The 22492-nt window shown below is 33.9% G+C and overlaps 1 protein-coding gene across 1 annotated transcript in view; it reads right to left on the bottom strand.

Moving 5' to 3' along the window:
- Positions 1 to 1384: 1384 nt before the first annotated feature.
- The window catches only part of FAR1 (fatty acyl CoA reductase 1), a 67389-nt gene continuing 46281 nt past the window's right edge, over positions 1385 to 22492 (bottom strand). Inside the window, exons 6-12 of the mRNA XM_011954249.1 lie at positions 22347 to 22391; positions 22113 to 22231; positions 21078 to 21145; positions 19435 to 19606; positions 12255 to 12384; positions 6423 to 6550; positions 1385 to 5129 (exon numbers count right to left, since the gene is read on the bottom strand). Of these exons, the coding sequence (XP_011809639.1) occupies positions 4967 to 5129; positions 6423 to 6550; positions 12255 to 12384; positions 19435 to 19606; positions 21078 to 21145; positions 22113 to 22231; positions 22347 to 22391 (825 nt within the window). The 3' untranslated portion in view covers positions 1385 to 4966. The remainder of the gene's footprint in view (positions 5130 to 6422; positions 6551 to 12254; positions 12385 to 19434; positions 19607 to 21077; positions 21146 to 22112; positions 22232 to 22346; positions 22392 to 22492) is intronic.

Here is a 22492-nt window from a genome sequence, read left to right on the forward strand (position 1 = left end):
AGCACTAAATGCCCACAAGAGAAAGCAGGAAAGATCTAAAATTGACACTCTAACATCACAATTAAAAGAACTACAGTGGCAAGAAATAAACAAGAAATCGCTCCTCTGTGCTTTTAGTATTTTGTTCTTATCTGTCTTTACATATTAAAATTATCTGCTTATTTATCTATATCAAATAATAAAATCCTAAGGGAAGGCAGTGTGCCATATTCAGGTCTGGGCCACTGAGAGCTTAATTTATGTGATACAGATAACCGCAATATAAGACACAGTGCCTAAATCATACCAGGCACTCAAAATTTGTTGAATGAATGTTGGGTTTTTGAAATGAAGTCAACAAAGACATTTAGTACAAGTCAGGGAACCTCTGAATAGTCCAGAAATATCTGTATTCCTATGGTGAAAGGCAGTACAGTATAATGGACTGGACCGTGGGCTCTGGAACTAATCTTGAGTTCAAGTCTCGGCTCTGCTACTAGTGGTGTAACCTGGGGTACTTTATTAACATCATATACCTTAGTTATCACACTTACAAACACAGAGGGCGTAAGTGGATTATTACATGTAAAATGCTTAGAGTACTGCTTGGCACATTGTAAGAACTTAACAAATGTCATTAGCGTTGTTTTTATAACATACAACGTGCAATGCTGGTTTCACTCTCAAGAAACCAACAACCAACTTGGGAGAAGTTAGGGGAAATGACAAGAACCTGTTAAAGATGTGACATAAAGCAGAAAGTTAGGTATTAAATGTCAAACAACTAAATACTGTTAAACAATCTGGATGACTAATAAAACCCATCTGTTTAGGTTCAGGTGTTTGTTAGAAAACAAAAGAACAAAAGGCAGCTATTATACTAGACTGAGCCATATGAAATTTCTTATAGGTCAAAGACATATTAGCATTTTTATATGGCTCAATCTAACACTTTCCAGTTACACCTTGCTCAAGACAAGTGAAGGTAACGCTCTCTAGATTTATATGAGAGAGAAAGTATTAGGTTTACTGTAGAACAGCAGAAAATAAAGGAATTCTGCCTCCAAAGCATCTTTGGAAGACACCTAATTCAACTTCATGGAACTTTAAAAATGAAAAATAAATGTCTAGAAGAGAAAAGTATTCTGAAGACAGTAACTAGGAATGTTAACTTTGTTTTAAATAAATGAATTCAGAAAAATCTTGATTGTCTCTCTTGCCCCTTGTATAAAATTATAGGTATTATAGCTATCATCTGTGATCTCTGGCCAAAAAACAATTATGTCCTTATTTCTCTGAGTTCAGCCCCACAGTAAAGACATTAAACTTATACTTACCATTTCATGTTTTTCTAAATAAATGAACTTTAGAGACATCAACTTGCAAAGGAGCACATCAAACTTACTGTTACTCAAATTTTTCTTTAATAAAGACAAAGGAATTATTTAACAATTTTTGCACAACTATACTTAACTGACAAAGATGATTTGTTTAGGATCTTAAGGATAGCAAAGATATAAGCTAAGAGGGTACCACCAGGAAAAAAGACAAATACATTCTATCACTAGAAAACGCTTCAAGACAAAAATATTAATTCAGTAAGAAAATATTTCATTTTTTTTAAATCACAGAGACTATTAAATTAACTCATTTCTGTAATCCAGTTACGTGGCGTACATTCCTTTTTCTAGTTTCTCATGCAAAAGGTTGGAAAGTTTTTCTCAAAACAGAGCAAGTCACCACTAATGGTTTCAAGTCAGGGCTGGGAGTCAGCCTAGAAGAGCATGCTCAGGCGGCCATTTACACTTACCTGACCCCAGCCTGATGCTCTCCCCGATCCAAAAGGGTTTAATTAATTTTCTATTACTAATGAATTATCTCTTATACTTAATAGACATATACATTACTACAAATGTACCTATAAATTAACAGGATATCATTCAGCATGGAGGAGAGCAGCTGGAACCTAATGACACCCTGGAGGTCTCTTGGTTACTCTTTTTAGAAAATCAAAAACACCCTGCCTCATTCCAGGTAATACATAAAAATAACACTTTAACACAAAGTGTTCATCCTGCCTGTACACTTCCCCTAAAATGCCGTGTGAGCAACTCAGAATTAAATAAAATTAGGACATAAGAATTAACAAGTACACCTAAAACAGACAAGAAGTGTAAGTAAGGACTGCTTCCTGTAATCTTAACCATATTGTTTCATGGATAATTTTCAGAACATAAAAATACAATAAATACTATAATGGAAATATAGGGATTCATTTATTACTTTTTGGTTTACAAACAAAGGCACACAATAATGCTTCTATTTCCTTCTTATAAAAGATTATCAATTTACATTTTAAAAAAAACCCACAAAACAAAAAATCCCAAATCAATTCCTACAGACAACACAAAAAAAAAAGGGGTGGGGGAAGCAGATTCTTTTCCCTGCTTTCAAGCTTTATTACACAGGTTCAAAATGATTATTTTATGCCATCCTTAAGTCAAAGAACGTACTGCCCATGCTTCTCTGCACTTAATCTTAGGACATGTTAATGTTGCCAAGTCAAATTTAAATACAGTCTCAATGACATCACAATTTACAAATGCGTATTCCAGGATTAAAACTGAATGGGGGAAAAACCCCAAATGTTTTAGAATACAGTTTAATCAAATGAGTTAAATGAAATAAGAAACATTTAATTTAGTAGGCTATCCTATTAAATAACAAGTTTGTGTGGGAAACATAATCAAACAGAACTAAAAATCACATCTAGTAAATGACACAAATGACTTCTCAAATCTTTAAGTCTGACTTAAGTTCAAAGTCTAGTTGGTGGGGATTAACAATCTATATACTCTTTATACTAATCTTAGAACTTTAAATTCTAGAATGACAAACCAATTCATTCATTAGTTTTCTTTTTACAACAGAATTCTAAACACATAAAATTAATGCAGTGGCCTCAGCACCCTCCCAGTTAACATTTCTTTAAGCTAGATTACAAGAACAATAAAACAGTTCAGAAGACATACACTCCCTATGCACTTCACAGGCCTGCCCAAGTTGTCCCCAACTCTTTTGCGAGACACAAAGACAATTCATCTGACTCTAAGTCTATTCGGCAAAAGTATAAAAATCATACAAACATCAGCATGTTTTCAACACATTATGGAAATACATTTGGAGAGATGGAGTACTCAATGTATATTATGTGGACCACTTTAAATAAAAGGCATCATTATTTATTCCATTTTCAGACATTGTCATGGTCTCTTATACCTTTATATAAGGTATGGTCCTAGACCAGAGACTTTAGTATCATTCCAAAGAATATAGAGATATTTATATACATATTTTTTTAAAATAATATTTAAAAGTTTTACTACACAAAATCTGGCTTCAACATGGAAGCATTTTTCCTTTTCAAGATTATACACCTGCATGAAAGTAGGTGATTTCCTTTACATTTAGTTTTTCATAATAGCAAAATAAACTTCTTATACATTGCATTTAAATTGACAAAGTTAAGATGTAAAGCTCCACGTAACTTTTTGTATTGTGAACTGTTGTCTTTAAACATACTCCAGATACACTGCTGATTATTTAATATAGTACAACTTGATCAACTTAATTAGAAGTGTTATGCTGAACAATTTGTTAAATCAAATGTATGTTAGAACAGTAAGTAGAGTTAACTATTATGATTAAAAGGGAATTTTAATGTATCATTAAAATATACATCAATTTTCTTGCTATTACTTGTTTCTATAATGCATTTCTTTCTAAAGCTAAAACCACATGCATAAAAAATAAATGATACCTTCAAACTCATTCAACAGTTTGCTACCTTATGTGGTATGTATCATAAAGTCCTTTATTTAATTTCATACACATTATCTGAAGCATTATTTTATTTTTCGTGAAGGAATTCAACTTTCAAGGTCAAAATTAGTATGTGTTTACATACGAGGACATTTTCTTAACATTATTACTACCTGCAAATACATTCTTCCATAATAATGCACTTTCAGTTTTCATTGGAAAGATAGCACAAGCCTTTTAAAAGTCCTACGAATAAAATTTATAAAGGGAGGAGAACACAAGTATGGTGAATCCCTCCCAACTCCCACTTCCAACAAAGTCTTAAGAAATCCTCCTGCTTCAAAACGTAAACGCAATCTCACAGGATTTTTATTTGATCATAATGCAGACAAGAAAACTGTATTCCTATTCTTTTTGATACTAACAGTTTTACTGAATTTGTTTTCACTTTCTGTCAAAAAACACATAGCATATGTTGTTGATATGGATTCTCAAACCCATTTAGATGCAATAGGGTCATTAGAATAATATAGCCTTCTGATTTTAAAAGCAACTGATTGCTAATTGAAAAACGATATGCATCAGACATTTAATCAGAAAAAGAAAAATGAAGACATGTCTTTCATGTTTGATATCATTTAACTTACAGAATGGTGTGAAAATAGGTTGGTTATAATTTTAACAAAACTAAAACCCACTTCAACTAATGAAAAAAATCAAACAATGAAGAATCAAATATCTACCAACTTAGCTAGTATTACTGTCCAAATAAATGTCTTCCATTGCACTGAACATTAGAATTAGAAATTCACTATATGTTAAGGCATATTTTAATTAATATGTTCCAGAATTGCACAGTTATACTGGTCAGTGTTCCTATTTCCCCACTCTTGCCCTCAGCCCATCCCTTTCTTCTAGGGCTCAAAATATTAAGTCATGGTTTTGGTGGCTATTGTAGATTTGAGCTGGCATAACACAGTGTGTTCACTAAGTTTTATGAGTATAAACATTAAAATGTTACATAAAATGTACCATAATTTACTTCACACTCTGATCTAAGATGGTTTAATGTCTTGACAAAAGGTGAGATGACTTAAGTACATTTTACATTTTGTGCATTTAGATCACCACATGTATAGATGTTCTAATGCTGAATTCTTGGTCTTCAATATCTCATAGTGCTGGATGCTCGGAAGTATGACAGAAACTTGTAACACAGACTAACCACAAAGTACCAGATGTTTCTTGCCATTTGTGATCTTGCAATAAAAATGCGCCAGATGAGGATCACAAGGATAGTATTAAAACCGTAACGTATATTCCGCAACCTGGAAAGCAAATCAAGAGGTATGTTAGACAGTATTTTCTAGAATAAAGTATTGTTAGATGGCAGCTAATTAATACTGAGTTTTTAAATCAAAGTTCAAATCCATATTAATTTGAAACTTATGCTAGACATTAAGTATACTGTAAATAAAACAGATATGTTCCTTGAATTTCTAGAGCTTCCCATCTAATCTAAAAAGGTTCATTCATTACATACATCACAGTACAGAGCAAAGTTTTTTTTTTTTTTGACATCTTTAGTTGCTTACAAGTTGTCAGACAAGTAACTTACTCCTTCAGTTACAGCTGACAGTCATAAGATCACAGGCCAACCGGACAAGCCCTCTTCCAAGTATAAAACATGGCATTAACTCGATAAAGGAGGATCTTCCCTTTTCTCAAAGACTAACAACATATTACTCAGCTCATGTTTCAACAAATTTTGATGTTTCTGATGGTGTTTCAAAGAAATACAAACCTTTAGATACGTAATAATGCTACATAAATTATACTCACTTCAGCAGGCAGTGCAAGCTAGGACTGCAATGTCAGAAAAATGATGTAGAGAAAGGAGCTTCGAATAAGGAGTCAAAGATCAATATTCTAGTTTGCTTTGCCACTCAATACAATATGGCCTAGGCAAATACAACTTTCCTAAGCCTCAATTTCCTCATCTATTGAACTGGCTGCCCTGCAAAGTCTCACAGAGTTATGAGGCATGAGAGGGATAAAAATGTGAAAGTCTTAAAAAGTGCCATAAAAATCGTATTAAAAAGCACTACAAATGTAAGAGATTACCATTAAAAATTATCTGCATCTTTGAATGATAGATTACCAGTGATTTTTCCTCTTCTATTTTCTGAGTATTAAAAAAAAAAAGTATGTGTTACTTGTATAGAGAGATAAAGAAAAAATATTCTATGTTGAATAATGTATTCTCTTCCTCCAAAGATTATTGATTAAAATAAAAAAACAAACCTTTAAAATAGATTATCTACATTATCTTTCTTCTAATATCTTTACTTTTTAAGTAGCAATATAAAGAAAGATAATAGTAATTTCTGAAACTCAATTCCACCTGAACTTCATACTAAGAAAGATATAAACTGAAGACAGTAAGTTTCAACAATCTTAGGCTAAAGTAATACTACCATAGTTCCAGTCCAAAGGTAAGTACTTTTCCTTAATATAACAGATTAGCAATATCTTTTATTCAATATACCAGTTTACCAAAAAAATTGTGGAATATTTCATAAGGAAGACAAGAAGCAATCAAATCCATGCATCAAACTCACTTGTTCAGATGTTTTCTGGCTGCAGGGAGGCCAGACATTTCTTCATTCAATACGTACTTCTTAGTTCCCAAGCAGTAGTTCTCTATATATTCTGCCCAATGTAACTGCCGTACATCAATATTGAAGGTCTACGTTAACAAAAAAATTACTGATTATTTTCTTGACTAATTTTTCTCACAACCAGTCAGAAATTCATACTTTTTCTGAAGGCCAGTTCCAAGTGACATAATTACAAAATTCTTAAATACAGAATTAACTTCTGAAATCTTACTGCTAGTCACAGAAAAGTTCTTATTCCTAGTTCATACCATCCATTAAACATGGAAACATTTGAGAAGATAATCTGGAAACTAATGTCAGCATTTAAAGAGAAGTAGGTTAAATGTAAGAAGAAAAAAGCCTGTACCATTTTGCTAAACAAAGAAAAAAAAGACAAAATTCTATTGTCCAAATAGATCTATGTATTCCTCACTACTTTATGCATGTACTGATACATTTCCAGTTCTTTTCTATCTGCAGTCTCTTCTCTCTTCCTGTACATCATGCCTACTGAACAGACCAATTTTCCTGGAGAATATTTCTGACATCCACAGACGTTATGAAAACAACATCTGACATCAAGATATGTTATGAAAGCTGGCGAAGGAGTTTGGATAACAGCAATTCGACTATTTGATGAAAATGATAGGTAAATCCAGAAAAGAAAGCCTTCAGAAATGTTACGGCAAAGAAAGAGGGCTATGCACTGCTCCGTGCTCCTTAGCATATAATCAGATAATTTTTTGGAGTTACAAAGATATTATTTAGTATATACCATCACTTATCTAAAAATAGCCAATTCTAGGAAGGGAAAAGCTACCATAAAAAACTAGTAAAATATAAAAATGCAATAACTCTACATTAAAATGAAGACTTAACTTAGGAGACATTTTGAGAAGGTATATGTGTATGTTATTGGGAATCCCATAAGAACAGTTCTTTAAAAAAATGGAAGAGAAGCAGTATTTGAGAAGACAATGCCTGGAAATTTTCCAACAATGATAAGAAACCAAGTCACGAATTCAAAACACAAATACAACTCCCACTCCCCCATCCCTGCCCCAACACATATGTAGGCATATGAGAATCAGAAAAAGGTCCTATAGATTACTTCCAAAAGAATAACTATTAGACTGTAAGTCGACTTCTCAATAGAAGCAATGAAAGCCAAAAGACTGAGAGATGTTTTCCAAGTACTCAATGAAAATAAGTGCTAAGGTAAAACTCTATGCCAGTGTAAATATCCTTGAAAAATAAAGGTGAAATAAAGATATTTCTAGAGAATAAAACCTGAGACAATCTGACATCAGCAGAAAACCCATGCTAGAGAAAATAAACTCAAGGATATTCTTTAGGCAGAAGGAGAATGATTCTAGATTTAAGTCTGGGGATGGAGGAAGAAATAAAGAGCAAAAAAAGGACAATTAACGCTGGTAAATCTGTATGAATATTTACTGCATAAACTGCAATATACCGGCTTGTGTGGCTTAATATATATATATATAGAATTAAAACATGCATTATGGCCAAAACTGAAATTACTTTTGCACCAACCTAATAACAACAATAACAGATACATGCTGATCCTTCACTATCAGAGAAGGGTAAAAGTATCAATTTATATTAGACCTTGCTAAATTAAAGGATACTATAATCTATAGAGTAACCTACTAAACCAAAAAGGAACATAATTCTATTCAACACACATAGACGGGAAAAAATAAAATTATTCAAAATATAATCTAAAGGGCAGCAAAAAAAAAAGAAAAGAAAAAGAATTTAAAACCAGCGTGACAAATATAAAGCACAAGTCAGGCTAAATCTAAAATGATAGGAATTACATAGGAGTTAAGTTCTCCAATTAAAGGCCAAAAATTGTGAGACTGAAAACAAAAACTAAGAACTATATGCTGCTTACAACTAACTATATGCTGCTTACAAAAGACATATCCAAACGATAAGACACAAAATGACTGAAAATAAAAGAATGGAGAAACATACACCATATAGTTCTATCAGCAATGTATAAGGATGCTGATTTGTCCAGGGACTCACCAGAGTACATTGTCCAAGTTTTAATTTTTGCAAATTTGATAAATAGTAAATAATATTCCAGTCTAACTTTAGTCTGCATTTACACTGAGTAAAGCTGAGTATCTTTTCAAACTTGTGAATCATTTTCTGTAAACTATTCATCTCTCTAATCTATTTTCTGATAGGATTAATTACTTTTTCTTTTTTTTTTTTTTTACAATTTTTATATAGGCATTGTATGTACTAGGGAATATATATTAAAATCATTTTGTTATACCACTATATATCACCTAAGTGACTAAAATTAAAAATCAAAATTAAAAGGCCAAGTGTTATGGAGGATGTGGATTAACAGGAACTCTCATACACCGTCCTTGGGAATGGAAACTGATACAACCACTTTGGAAAACTGCCATTACCTGCTAAACTGAACATATGAATGCCCTATGCTATCCTATTTCTAGGTATATACCCTACACAAATGTGTACATATAAACGTAAAGAATGCTCGTATGATAATTATTCCTAATAGCCAGAAACTGGAAATAATTCAAATGTCCATCAACAGAAGAATGAAAAAATATTGTATAATATCATTTATGTAAAGTCAAAAATAGGTAAAACTAATATTTAGTGCTAGAATTCAAGAGCTGTTCCCTTTGGGAAGAAGACAAAGGAGGTAGTGATTAGGTGCATTAGTCCATTCTCACATCCCTACAAAGAACTACCTGAGAATGGGTAATCTGTAAAGATAAAAAGGTTTAACTGGCTTATGGTTCTGCAGGTTGTATAGACTTCTGTTTCTGTACCCACCTGTGCCTCTTGGGCACTTTTAATATGGCTAGTCCAAATTGAGACATGCTACGGAGTATAAACTGCACTCTGGGTTTTGAAGGCTCAGTATGAAAAAATAGAAAGTAAAATATCCTTTAAATAACTTTTAGATTTTTGATATGTTCAAACAATATTTTTGATTATATATTGGGTTAAATAAAACATTATTAAAATTAAAAAAAAAGTGGGAAAAGAAAGGAAGTTAGTACTGTATGAAAAAGGAACTCTTGAGAAACTGTAATGAACCAAATCTACAGTCTTTTTTCTTTCTTGGAGACAGGGTCTTACTCTGTCACCCAAGCTGTAGTGCAGTGGCATAATCTCGGCTCACTGCAACCTCTGCCTCCCAGGCTCAAGTCATCCTCCCACCTCAGCCTCCCAAGTAGCTGGGACTACAGGCATGCGCCACCACGCCTGGCTAATTTTTGTATTTTTTGTGGAGAGGGTCTCACTTTGTTGCCCAGGCTGGTCTTGAACTCCTGAGCTCAGGTTATCAGCTGGCCTCCCAAAGTGCTGGGATTACAGGTGTGAGCCACCATGCCTGGCCCCTACTGTCTATATAAGACCTACATTAATCTGAGTTGTGCTAAAAACCTAATCAGATACTTTAAAGGGGCCCTGGCTTATAAATGCCAGTTAGCTAATTAACTAGGCTACTGGTAGAAGCAAAGGCAAATCCTTATCAGAAAACTGTAATTTCAATCCTGGCCTCAAAAAAATTCTCACAGAAATCCTCAAAGAATATAAATTTACAGTCAAACAAATTTTTTTAAAAAAAATTAGGTGCCATGGATGACACCCAGCTCAATCAATAGATGGCAGAATCAGATGCTGCAAATCATCTGGAAGTTTAAATTATCAGAAGCAAAATGCAAAACAATTATATTTAATGTTTCAAGAAAAAATTCTAGAGACTGTTTAAGAAACATTTATAAGATCTGAAAAATAAATTATACTTTCTAAAACTGCAAATAAGACAACTAAAACTCTACATTCAATTGGATAGTTTAGACACAGCTGGCAGACTGCCACAGAATCTTAAATTATCTAGAGTTTAGCCCAGAAGCACAGAGATACAAAATAGGAAATTAAGGTTAAAAGATTTGGAGGATAGAATAATCTAACATACACTAGGAATTTTGGAAGAAGATATAAGAATAGTGAAGAGACAATATTTGAAGAAACACTGGCTAAGTATTTCTCTAAATTGCTGAAAGACACCAAACCTCAGATTCAGAAAGCCCAATCCAATCAAGGTAAATTTTTCAAAATTACACCCACTTTCATAGTGATACGGCCAAGTGGCAAACATAAAGAGAAAACGGAAGAGGAGACAAGAATAAAAGATCACCTATAAAGGAAGAGTCAACTACTGACTTTTCAATAGCAACAACGTAAGACAGAATATAAATAAACAGGTTTTTTTTTTTTTTTTTTTTGAGAGACTCTCACTCTATTGTTCAAGCTAGAATGCAATGACGTGATCACATCTCACTGCACCCTTGACCTCCTAGGCTCAACTGATTCTCCCACCTCAGACTCCTGTGTAGCTGGGACTACAGGCACATGTCACCACACCTGTCTCATTTTTTTATTTTTGTGGAGATGGGTCTCGCTATGTTGCCCAGGCTGGTCTTGAACTCCTGGCCTCAAGCCATCCTTCCACCTCAGCCTCCAAAGTATTGAGATTACAGGCATGAGCTACTATGCCCAGTAAAAAAGTTCTTTAATGTGCTGAAATCATGTTCCAAAACCAAGGGTGAAACAACACACATATCAGACAATCAAAAACTGATAATTCACTATGAAACAGACTCCCTACTAAAACATATTCTTGGTATGCTGAATATATTTCAGGCAGAAAAAAGATCATAAGGAGAAAATCTGACAGCACAGACATTGGTATACATATATACATATTACACACACACACATATATATATATACATAGAGAGAGAGAGAGAGAAATCTAAATAAAAACTAAATGAACAAAATAGTATCTCATCATGGGGTTTAAACAGAGAACTGGGCTGGGTGTGGTAGCTCATGCCTATAATCCCAGCACTTGGGGAGGCTGAGGAGGGCAGATCACCCGAGGTCAGGAGTTCAAGACCAGCCTGGCTAACATGGTGAAACCCCATCTCTACTAAAAATACAAAAATTAGCTGGGTGTGGTGGCGTGTGCCTGTAATCCCAGCTACTAGGGAGGCTGAGGCAGGAGAATCACTTGAACCCGGGAGGCAGAGGTTGCAGAGAGCCGAGATTGTGCCATTGCACTCCAGCCTAAGCACAGAGTGAAACTCCATCTCAAAAAGAAAAAAAAATTTAGAGAACTGAAGTAATGTATTAATACAACCATTTTAAGTGAGTGGGAGTGGTAATCACAACTAAAACATTTTAAGGTTCTAAATAATATTAAGAAGGAAGCTATAAATATTGCTTAATTTAGTCTGTGTTAGATATACATGTTAAAACATCTAGAGTAAGCTCAAAAAGAACATACACAAAGAATTTAAGTTCCAAACTAACAAAGGGCAAAATATGGAATAACAAAAAGTAAAAGAGTTTATAAAAAACAATTTCTTCGAGAAGCGTTTTTTCAAATCTCAAAGAAAAGAAAGTGTTTGAAAGAAAAACACATAAAGATAAAATTCTCTCTGAAAGCAACATTAAGGGAAAAAAAGAATCAACATTTCAATCATGCTTTGAAAATACCTTTGCCACTCTAAAATATTTACATTAGAAATGTTAAGATACAGCAATTTTATTTCACCACTAACAATTATGACTAAAGCTTTATGAGAGACTATAAATAATGGCTTTCTTGTTGCATAGTAGCTGTGGAAAATATTTCTCAGGTTGCTAATGGTTCTGTAATTAGTATGCTACTTATTTTCTAATATGAAACAGAAAATACTTGCTTGCCTTTTTATCTTCAGGGTTTAGTTGATTCATTAACATATTGACATTGTCAGTATTCCAAACCCAAGAATTACTTGTGAAATATTCAAGAAACACCATAGCTTTGTGAAGACGAGTTATTGTTTTCATCATCCTGTATTGTAAGAAAAATTGACAGATTTATATTTTGTATAGATTAGGAAAAATCCTATCATCACCCAGGGTGCAAGTTTCCCCCAATATAGACATTAATATTAAAATTACAACATTTAATCATTAAGTGTACCAAATCAGCAGGGAATAAGAATATTTCTGCATCTTGAACGAACTTATAAATCCAAAAGGAAACTAAATGCTTTTTGAAAGCAGCAGCAAATGCATTTAATACTACCTAAGCAGAGTTCTGCTGATACATATAATTAATTCTCAAAGGATATACAATACTCTTAAATTTAATTTTCTACACAAAATACTAAGCAAATGAATGGATTCAATTAATATTTCGTTGCTTTCTATTCCTTAAACTACATTTTAATTCACAGCTGCATTTCCTAAGATTTCCTGTGAATTCATAACATACTGTGTTATATTTATAATTCCAACTCTTCAGCACTGCTGAAGCAAAGAATACAGAAATGTTCGTTTGCCACATAGTCAACTCTATTCATTTAAAAACACAAAACAACTTTTCTTTAACAATGATTGGCACCACTCTTGATCATCTGGATGTGCTGTGAAATCAATGACTCATGCTGAAAACTATCTGAAACAGATATCCACTCACCTCCGCATACCCCACCAATACTCATCCTTATAGAAATAAGGGAGTGTGACACCCTTTTAAAAGTGTGTCTTTAAAGAAAGAGTGTGATTGTTTTTGAAAGTACAAGGAGCTTTAATCTTCAAATCTGTCATTTTATACATCATGGCTCACTGTAAGTCACTGATATCATAACACTAACTTAAGCAGTAACAGCTATACAGTAATATTTATAAGTAGGGAAAGGGAAGAAATAACTTTTTGAAACAAAACAAACACCAAAAAACTCCCAACTTCTGTGAATAGAAAAATAATTTGTGGAGAAGTACTTTTTAAAGATTTCATTTATATTATAATAACAATTAGCATTATATGTATCAAATAGTTTAGACAGTCTCAAAATTAGGGGCTTTAGAAATAGGAAGGGCATGGAGGAAAATTACATTTGAAATGAGGAGAATAAAACAAGAAAGTATCATTAGCTAAGCAATTCTGATAACACATTCAATACATTTAGAAATAAACTATGAATCCAGAATACTGGAAGAAAATGAAGCATTATAAACTAGGTAAAGAAAAACTATATTTCATTCAATAAAGTAATTTCAAAATAAAATCTCAAACACAAAATGAATTATCAAGCATCAAAGGCAGTTTTTGAACAGGGATAGTTCTGTAGATAAAAAGCATCTGAGGGGGAAAAACACATGTTGCTCTTAGAAAAGGTTAGGTGATTATTTTTTTCTAAAAAACAAAAAGATACAACAAATTTGTCACTAAATCAATACATACTCTCATGCCAGTTTAGCATACTTAAATCTCTCTCACACACACAGCTAACATGGTTTTCCTATATATATCTTAATAAAAGTTTTTTCTTTTTAACTTTTTTTCACTGATAATTCTCTCACCTATTCTTGTCTTCAGATTCATTCAAGTGACACAATCAACCCTAACATCAATCAGTGCCATTCAAAAAATAATTGCAATAAAAATTGGGGAGGGGGAAGATATTTGGAAGGCCATATATTTGTGTGTGAAATTTATAGAATATTTATTATGCAACAAAAATACTGGATTGAAAACTATTGAGGAATAAGAAGAAATGTAAAACTTTGCACCATCACTCCTTGGTTAAACATACCATAGAACAGATGTTTATGACTACATTGCCAGGTATGTTCTGAATATGTATTTATTCTTTATTACAGAAACTTAAAAAATAATAATCACAATCCTTTAGACTAAGGCAAGATCTTAATGATCCTCTAGTCCAGGGTTTCTCAACCTTGGCACTATAAATATTGTGGGTCTGATCATTCTTTCTTGTGGAGGGCTATCTTGCATGCTCTAAGATGCTTGTCACCATCCCTGGCCTCTAGGTGCTGACAGCAGCCCTCCCCCAGTTGTGATAACTAAAAATACCTGCAAACATTGTCAAATGTCTCCAGTTGAGAAGTATACAGATTAAAAATAGATATCTGGTTTAGAGAAGTTAAGCTAGATAAAGTTATGCTAGTTAACCAAAACATAAGATCATGGAGCCATTTTTTAAAAAATGTCAGGTCAGATGCTTACCTAGCTCACAATCAGAATTACGTAAACGAGTAAACTGGATGAAATGAATGACATGACTGACATCAGTTTAATGTAGAATTAGGCATTATAGTAAGGCCCCCATATAAAGTCTATTACTGTGCTCAATAAATTTCTGAACAAATGAAATAATATAAATTATAAGACTTTGTATTTAACATTTATAAAATTGTCTAAGTAAAAAAACCTGTATATTCCTTGTTGCCTTCAGACTATAAGCTCCCAGAAGTCAAGGATCTGTCCTGCTTTGATACTTAGAAAGCCTCCTGCTTTGATACTTAGAAAGCCTCACACAGCACAAACCTCAGGTAAGAAGATTGTTTACTTAATGTTTCCTATTTAAGAAAGATTAATTTCCAAAGGTGCCTATGATACGATCTCCCATCCTACATGCCCACTTACAATACAATGTCACCTTGACTGTCTTCTCAATGAGAGCTGAAAATAACTTAGAACCAACAGAATGAGGTGGAGGTGACACGATGTGACTTCCGAGGCTAGGTCAGAAAAGGTGTAGAGCTTTCTGTCTTGCTCACTGAATACTCACCCTTGAAGCCTTCAGTCACCTCGTACGCTGTCCAACTCTCCCTGAGGCTGCCATGCTGCGAGGAAGCTCAAACTAGTCCATATGGAGAGGCCACATGGAGAGGGTCTGACACTACTGGAGAGAGAGAGATGCCCAGCCACCCCAGCTACTGTCCCCTTCCCCCCTCTACCACTCCCTCCACAGCAAAGCTACTCCAGTCCCTGTCTGATTACAATCATTTGAAAGATCCTGAGCCATTACCATCAAGCTACCCCTACTAGAATTCCTGACCCACAGAAACTGTGACACACAAATAAAATGATTGCTTTAAGACACTAAGTTTGAGGTGACTTGTTATGTACAACAGATTAACAAATCTCAACACAGATCTCAATACTAAGAGGGTCTGCTATAATAAAAACCTAAAACGTGGTATTGGCTTCAGGGTCAAGTGGTAAACAAAATGTGTAAGGCCTGTTAGGTGATCAGTAGTGAAATGTGAAAGGACCAGGAAAACATTATTAATGGAAGCCTTAAAGGGTTTTAAGAAAGCTGTTGGTGAGGGCTTGAAGTAAGGACAACAAACTGTCACTTCTGGTTATATGGAATATAGAAAGTGTACCTAATAAACTCAATGATCTAGCCGAAATTTGCTGAAAGAGGGCAAAAGAGGACAAAGATGATCTTTAAAAAATGAATTATTTGAGTGGAAATTTGGAGGAAATGTAAAATGTCAGCCAGGAATTCTTTAAGAAATGGTTTCTGAGCATAGCAGGGTAGGGGAAGATGAATCCTTTGCTAAGACTTTAGAAAGACCTAGGTAGTGCCTTTTAGAACTTTCAGACAAACAAAAGGCACTCTCCAAATCTTAAAGAAATGTGTAACAGAAACTCTTACTGTTCAAAATCAGGATCTAAGAAGCAAGGATCTAAGATCTAAAAGTGTTGTCCCACTTTTAGAGGACCCAAGATAGAGAAGGGCTTGTGTCAAAGAGATTTACGGGTATGGCTTTAGTCTAATGGATTGGATTCCTTGAAAACAGATACACCGGAAACCCACACAATTTTTAAGCAATCATGTCAGATTACATGTAAAGGGACAGACAAAAAAAACAAAGAAAAAAATGAAGAAACTGCTATATCAACGGTCGGCAAACCAGGGCCTATATACCAAATCCAGTCCACCAACTGTTTTTGTAAATAAAGTTTTACTGGGACACAGTCATGTTCATTCATTTACCTATTGTCTACAGCTGCTTTCATTTTTAACAGCAAAGATGAGTAGCTTCAACAAAAACCAAATGTTCTGCTAAACTTAAAATATTTACTATATGGCCCTAATTTACAAGGAAAGCTTGCCAGTTCCTGCCCTGATCCCCTAACCTTTCATGGGCAGGAAGCAGGATAAGAAGGCTACTTGGCTGCACAGAGCCCACAGGCCAGTTTTTATGCATAAAGAAGTATGACTCAGAGGGCAGAGGCAAGAACCTCAGAGAACTCGCAGAGAATAAGACTGAGCTCCTAATCAAGAAATCATCAACATATATCTGACTGGAATTCAGAAATGTTATAGACCAGTGTTTGCTGGGTGTCTCCCAATTTATCTCTTTTTGAATAAAACTGTCTAAAGCCATTTCCTATGCTTACCATCATTTATAATGGGTGTATGTAACTCGTTGCTTTAGTTCACAGATCAGTTCTTGAGGAACTATACTTGAGGAACTATACTGACAAAATCACTCCTAAAGAGCCTCATCTTGTCAATCTCAATTGACCAGATTTAGATGACAGAACCCTGGCTTCCAGCTAATGTCACAGGGATCTAGGGCGATAGGGGGGTGGGGACGTGCGAAGGGGAAGGCAGGATGAGGGGGGAAGAAGCAACTGTCCTTTCCACGTAGAAGAAATACGAACTGTTTTGGCCAGAAGGTTGACTATAGCAGATTGTACTTGCCAAAAATGATGGCAACAATATCCTTCATCTTGACTACTTTCTAAATCCCCTTACTTGGACACAGGGCAGGGAATATCACACACCTTGGCCTGTTGTGGGGTGGGGGAAGGGGAGAGGGATAACATTAGGAGAAATACCTAATGTAAATGACAAGTTAATGGGTGCAGCACACCAAAATGGCACAAGTAGACATATGTAACAAACCGGCACGTTATGCACATGTACCCTAGAACTTAAAGTATTAAAAAAATGTGCTATGTCAGGCACCAAAATAAAATTATGAACATATGAAAAAAAATTTAAGAAGATTTGTGACTCACTCGTGACTAGAAGAATGAGGCAAAAGTGATGCTGCATGACTTCTACGGGTAGCTCAAAAGGCAACACAGCCTCCACCTTACTTGCTAAAAGACTTCCCCTTGAAGCCATCAGCTGCCATGTAAGAAGTCTAATTCCCCTAAGGCTATCATTGATCCTTGCAAAGAACTACATGGAGAGATCCTTATGACATGACAAAGAGTAACATCGGTCCCCTTGCTATTCCATTGCCTCTCTGCCCACCTGCCTCTTTCATCTGATCACAAACACACGAAAGACTCTAAACCAAAACTGCCCAGCGGATTCTTTCTCAAATTCCTGATCCTGACAGAAATAATTGAAAGAAGTAATAAAATGACTGTTGCTGTTTTTAGCCTCTAACTTTGAGATGATTTGTTGTGCAGCAACATCTCCTCTGAATTATTTAGTAAACTAGCTGTTCACTTATTTTTTTAAAAGTTTACTAAGCCCCCTTTCTTTGTGTAAGGCAATGTGATATATTTAACCTGTTTTATTTTTTGACCCAGTTTTTACTTTTCTGCCCTAAATTATAACAACCTTAATACAAACAAAGCATGCACTATCATTCATGAATTTACACCTGCTTTTCAGCCATGAAAGAATGCTTCCAATGGCAAGTATTGCATTTTGCAGATCATTCTAGAAAAGTCTGAAAATATTTCTTTATCTCTTCTAAAGTTGTTCAACACCTCTCACATATTTCAATTAGCTAACATATAGGGTTAGAAACATCATGGAAAAGCGAATCCACAGACAATACCTACAAGGAACTCAGATCCTGATACACTGTAATTGGCAGATACCTCACTTTTATTTTTTGAGTAGTTGATGGAAGTTCTGGGATCAGCATCTTCTTTATACAAAAATACTCAAATCCTGAACTCTCCAATCAAAGACTCCACTGTAATGCCATCATAGTTAAAAAAAATAAGTATTTTTATGGTATATCCCACCGTAATTGTGTGGTAAAGACAGGAGATCTTTAAGTTTGTGGGATTTCAACAAAAACAAAAAAGAAAGAAAGTAAAGCTATAGCAACTATAAGAAAACAGAAAGTTTTCCATTTGTTATTAACTTTTTTTTTCATAACTATGCCATTCCAAACCTGCAAAATTAGTCAAAAACTGAAATAACCATATTATAAGCTGAATGGGTAGCTGAGATATTTCAAGTAATTTTCTAGAAGCATCCTATATTTTTCACATAAAACTGCACCATCCGTTCAAAGCAAAACTTTTGCCCTTAATCCCCTATAATAACTCATCCTTAGGTTTTTAAGAGGGAGAGAAGGGCTCAATTTCAGCTTATAATAACAATGACAACCGTGATGTAGGACATTTCCTATATTATGGAATTTTGGAGGATCAATGACCCAATACGATGTGATCCATAGTTAGTGTCCCCAAAGATCTCCAAATTCTAAGAAATGTCCTAGCATTCTGATTGTGATTAATCAGGTGAGTAAATCTAAAGGTAAAGCTCATGCTAGTGATTTTCCATCTCTCCAGCAAGCTTCCACCACCTTACCAATACATAGTGTATTTACTGCAATTCTTCTTACCGCAGTTTCTGACCTGTCAACATGAGTGCAATCGAGCAATAATGCAGATACTCTATGGCTGACACCCTTCCGATAATGGTGCGATAGGCTGTTGGAATTAAACTTAAAACTGGGGCACCTGAATACTTGGTTTAAAGGATTCATCTTGAAGGAATGACTTACATAATATCCTGTAGGAAAAATAAGCGTCAAAGCATTTTAAATATTGTTATTTAGAAAGAAAACTAAAGTAAGACCTAGAATTCAATACATGACGATAACTTATCCAAACTTTAAACAAATTAGAGTGACTTACAACACTACCTTTGCTTTTCTGACAAAGTCTTAAATTCAAGAGGCTTCTCATTCACAAAAGGCTATTAAGCCTTATCATAAGCATAAACAAATACAGAGTTAATATGCATTTTAGTGTAAGCATGGGTTGTTTAACAGTCAGAGGAACAGATAAGACAGAGCTAGTCACCATTACCTTGGGCTTCTTCCAGTCATCCTGAGGTAGATATCATACAGGAATGCTGGGGCCTTATGGCTTACAGCAATCCAGTAATGATATAAAAGATGATTGGAGGTTAGATTTACATTGGGCCGTCTGAAGGCCTGTTCGAGAGGATTCCTCTTGAAAGTGGAAATTACATGGTACTCTGAAGAAGAAAAGTTGTGTAACAGCTTTGATAATAACCATGTAATGAAGTTTTGAAAAAAAAAAATCACGTTTTTACAATGCAAAATATTTTACCAAAGATGTCAAGAGTTCGTTCATTTAAAAAACAAACTTTTCTACTCTCTAGTAGCTAAGAGAATATGGTTATTAGACTGCTAAACTCAAGTGGTTTTATAACTGCCGCTATTCATGAATTTTAATTAGATGAATGAATTTTTTCTAAAATTCACTCTTAAAATCCTTTTAATGTTTTACCTATGTCAGTTTACAGTGTCACTTTCTATATTTCACCTCTCTCGATAGCTTCTTTCTTTCTGTTCCTCTTTCCAGACTCTTATTACTGTACTTACTTAAAAAAGAAAAGGAAAATAATCATCCTTTGCTTAAGATGCTTAAATTAACATATATCAACAGGCTTAAAACAACCCAAAATTAACTTCTGTTGTAATTTACATAGGCTATGTAATGTCAACACAATCAAATCTAGTATCATCTATATTAATACTTTACTGGAAATGTATACTGAGATAGTCACTAAAATATAATGCTCAATTTCACCTTTTACTAAACTTTATGATACAATAAAAGATTACAAAAAACCTAACTCATTAAAAATGTTTATTCTTAAAAGAATACTGAAAATAATTAAAGTTAAAATCACCTTAGATTTTATCTTTTTCTTATATGCTCTAATGGTCAATTTTACACTAAAATAAAAATGCCATAGAAAAATTCTAGGACAAATGTCATACAAAATTTACACTGAAATCAAAATTGTTCTGCAGGGGTAATTATTCAATTAGAGGTTAAATAAGACCTATCACTAAATCAATGCCAAAAAAAATTTTACTTTAAATTTGAACTCATCAACCAACAATTTAAAAATGATTCAATTTCAATGAGTTTTAACTATTTCTATTTAAGTTATACTATTCCTATAGAACTAGGAACACGTATATCTGCTGTGAATCTGTGAATTTAAATAGATTAATAAAGGTTAATAGAAAATATTCTGGCAAACTGTATCCTACTTCCTAACTCCTCTATTTATTACTCTGAGTACCACTTGATATACCACCTCTTGTAAGAAGTGATACTGTCTATGGATAGGCAACATCAAGACCAAGGGTGCCCACAAGGGAGAAAAAAAGCACTGTTCCCATGCCATAGGTATCTATGAGGGCTACTGCAGATGGCAGCAGAAAAACAGCAAGGCTTAGACAAGGGTAGGGTGGGTGGGTAAGAATAGACAGCAGGATACTTTTAAATTTGTGAAACATTATTAAGGACCACAAGGTAGTATTGGTAGATATTGCTTCTAAGATGACAATTAAGAACAAATTGGTAACTCAGTGGCCTTAATGTCTCGTAAGTATTCTAACATTAAAACTTCAGGGAACTTGGTTCTTTAAGATTTATTCTAACATTCAAAAACACAGGTAAAATCATACCAACTTCACCCCAGTGGAAGGGATTAGTGCTGCCTGTTGTACAATTATACACCATGATGTTTCTTGGTCTGCAAAGACAAAGATGAAACCAATTAATCATAATAAGAGGCCAAACATATCCAATCTAAGTCCTACATAGTATTCGAGAAGACATGAGGATGATGGGCATCTTTTCTATACTAATTATTATTTTTTAAATTATCCTTAAAAGATTAGTTTTTACCTTAATGACTATTTACAATTACCCTTTCTTCTTCCCCTACCAAAAAGAATTACTTATTTTAAAAAAATACACACATTTTTTTCTTTCACATTTTTCCTCCTTATATTATCAGGAATATCTGTTTTTAAACATAAGGAAAACATCAAACGACCTCAGCTCTTCTTGTCTTTTTCAGAGGATCTAGTTGAAAAAAAAATTATGGACTAAGTTTCCTTTTGCCAGAAACAACATATTCATATAATCCTATCTTTCTTTTTTTAGGATAGAAAATACTGATTATCAAAAATAAGGGTAGTTTACTACCTAGAAAAAAGAAGTTATTGGGAAGTTTAAAGTTTAAGTATTACCTGTGAATGCTACTATTACCTTTTAAAGGAAAGATGCTCATGGGTTGATTAAAGCTGCTCTGGTTTAATCAATCATGTTTAATATATGTAATACCATGTTTAATACCATGTTTAATATATGTAAACCATGTTCTGTGAATTTCAGCTTTTTATATATACCAAGTTTTAGTTTGGATTAAAAAATCATCCTTAGGGAGATTTTTTAAATTTTTTTCATTTTTAACCTCTAGTGAACTTGTCTATCCTGTAAGTAATACATGAGCATTAACATTAATTTTTCATTACTACTGATGGGAGCACTTGCTATTGTCTGTGATAATACCAACTTTTGGAGTTGGCAGTGCTATTGCCTAGATATTAGTATGGCAATATCTGGATGGAGGGATTAATTAACATTACTCAATAGGTATGTCTTCCCTTTTCAGTTACTATATATTTAATAAGCGACATTGTCACCTCATATACCTATTAACTCCGGAATACCAGGCTGCCGCAAGACTCATGTTGACAACTACATCTACAGGAACAAGATCTGCAAGGGCATTGTTGGAGGCACGTATTGTTCGAAGAATTCCTTTCCCTGCCTTTGTTGAAATTAAAAACAACACCTTAAGATATATAAGCCACAGTGTATATTTAAAGATATACAAAAAGCAGAAAAATGTACAGAATATTAAATAAATCAAAAGGTTTACTTACCGCAATAAAGAGACCACTTGGTCCATTAAAGTTATCAATCCATCCCTAATACCAAAAATTTTAAAAGGGGAGAAGCTTAGAAACATTATGAAGCTAGAGACTTATTATTTGAACTCTACGACCCCAAATATATACTTGGTAGTTAT

The sequence above is a fragment of the Colobus angolensis genome, unplaced genomic scaffold, assembly GCF_000951035.1.
Source record: "Colobus angolensis palliatus isolate OR3802 unplaced genomic scaffold, Cang.pa_1.0 Scaffold380, whole genome shotgun sequence".
Taxonomy (NCBI): domain Eukaryota; kingdom Metazoa; phylum Chordata; class Mammalia; order Primates; family Cercopithecidae; genus Colobus; species Colobus angolensis.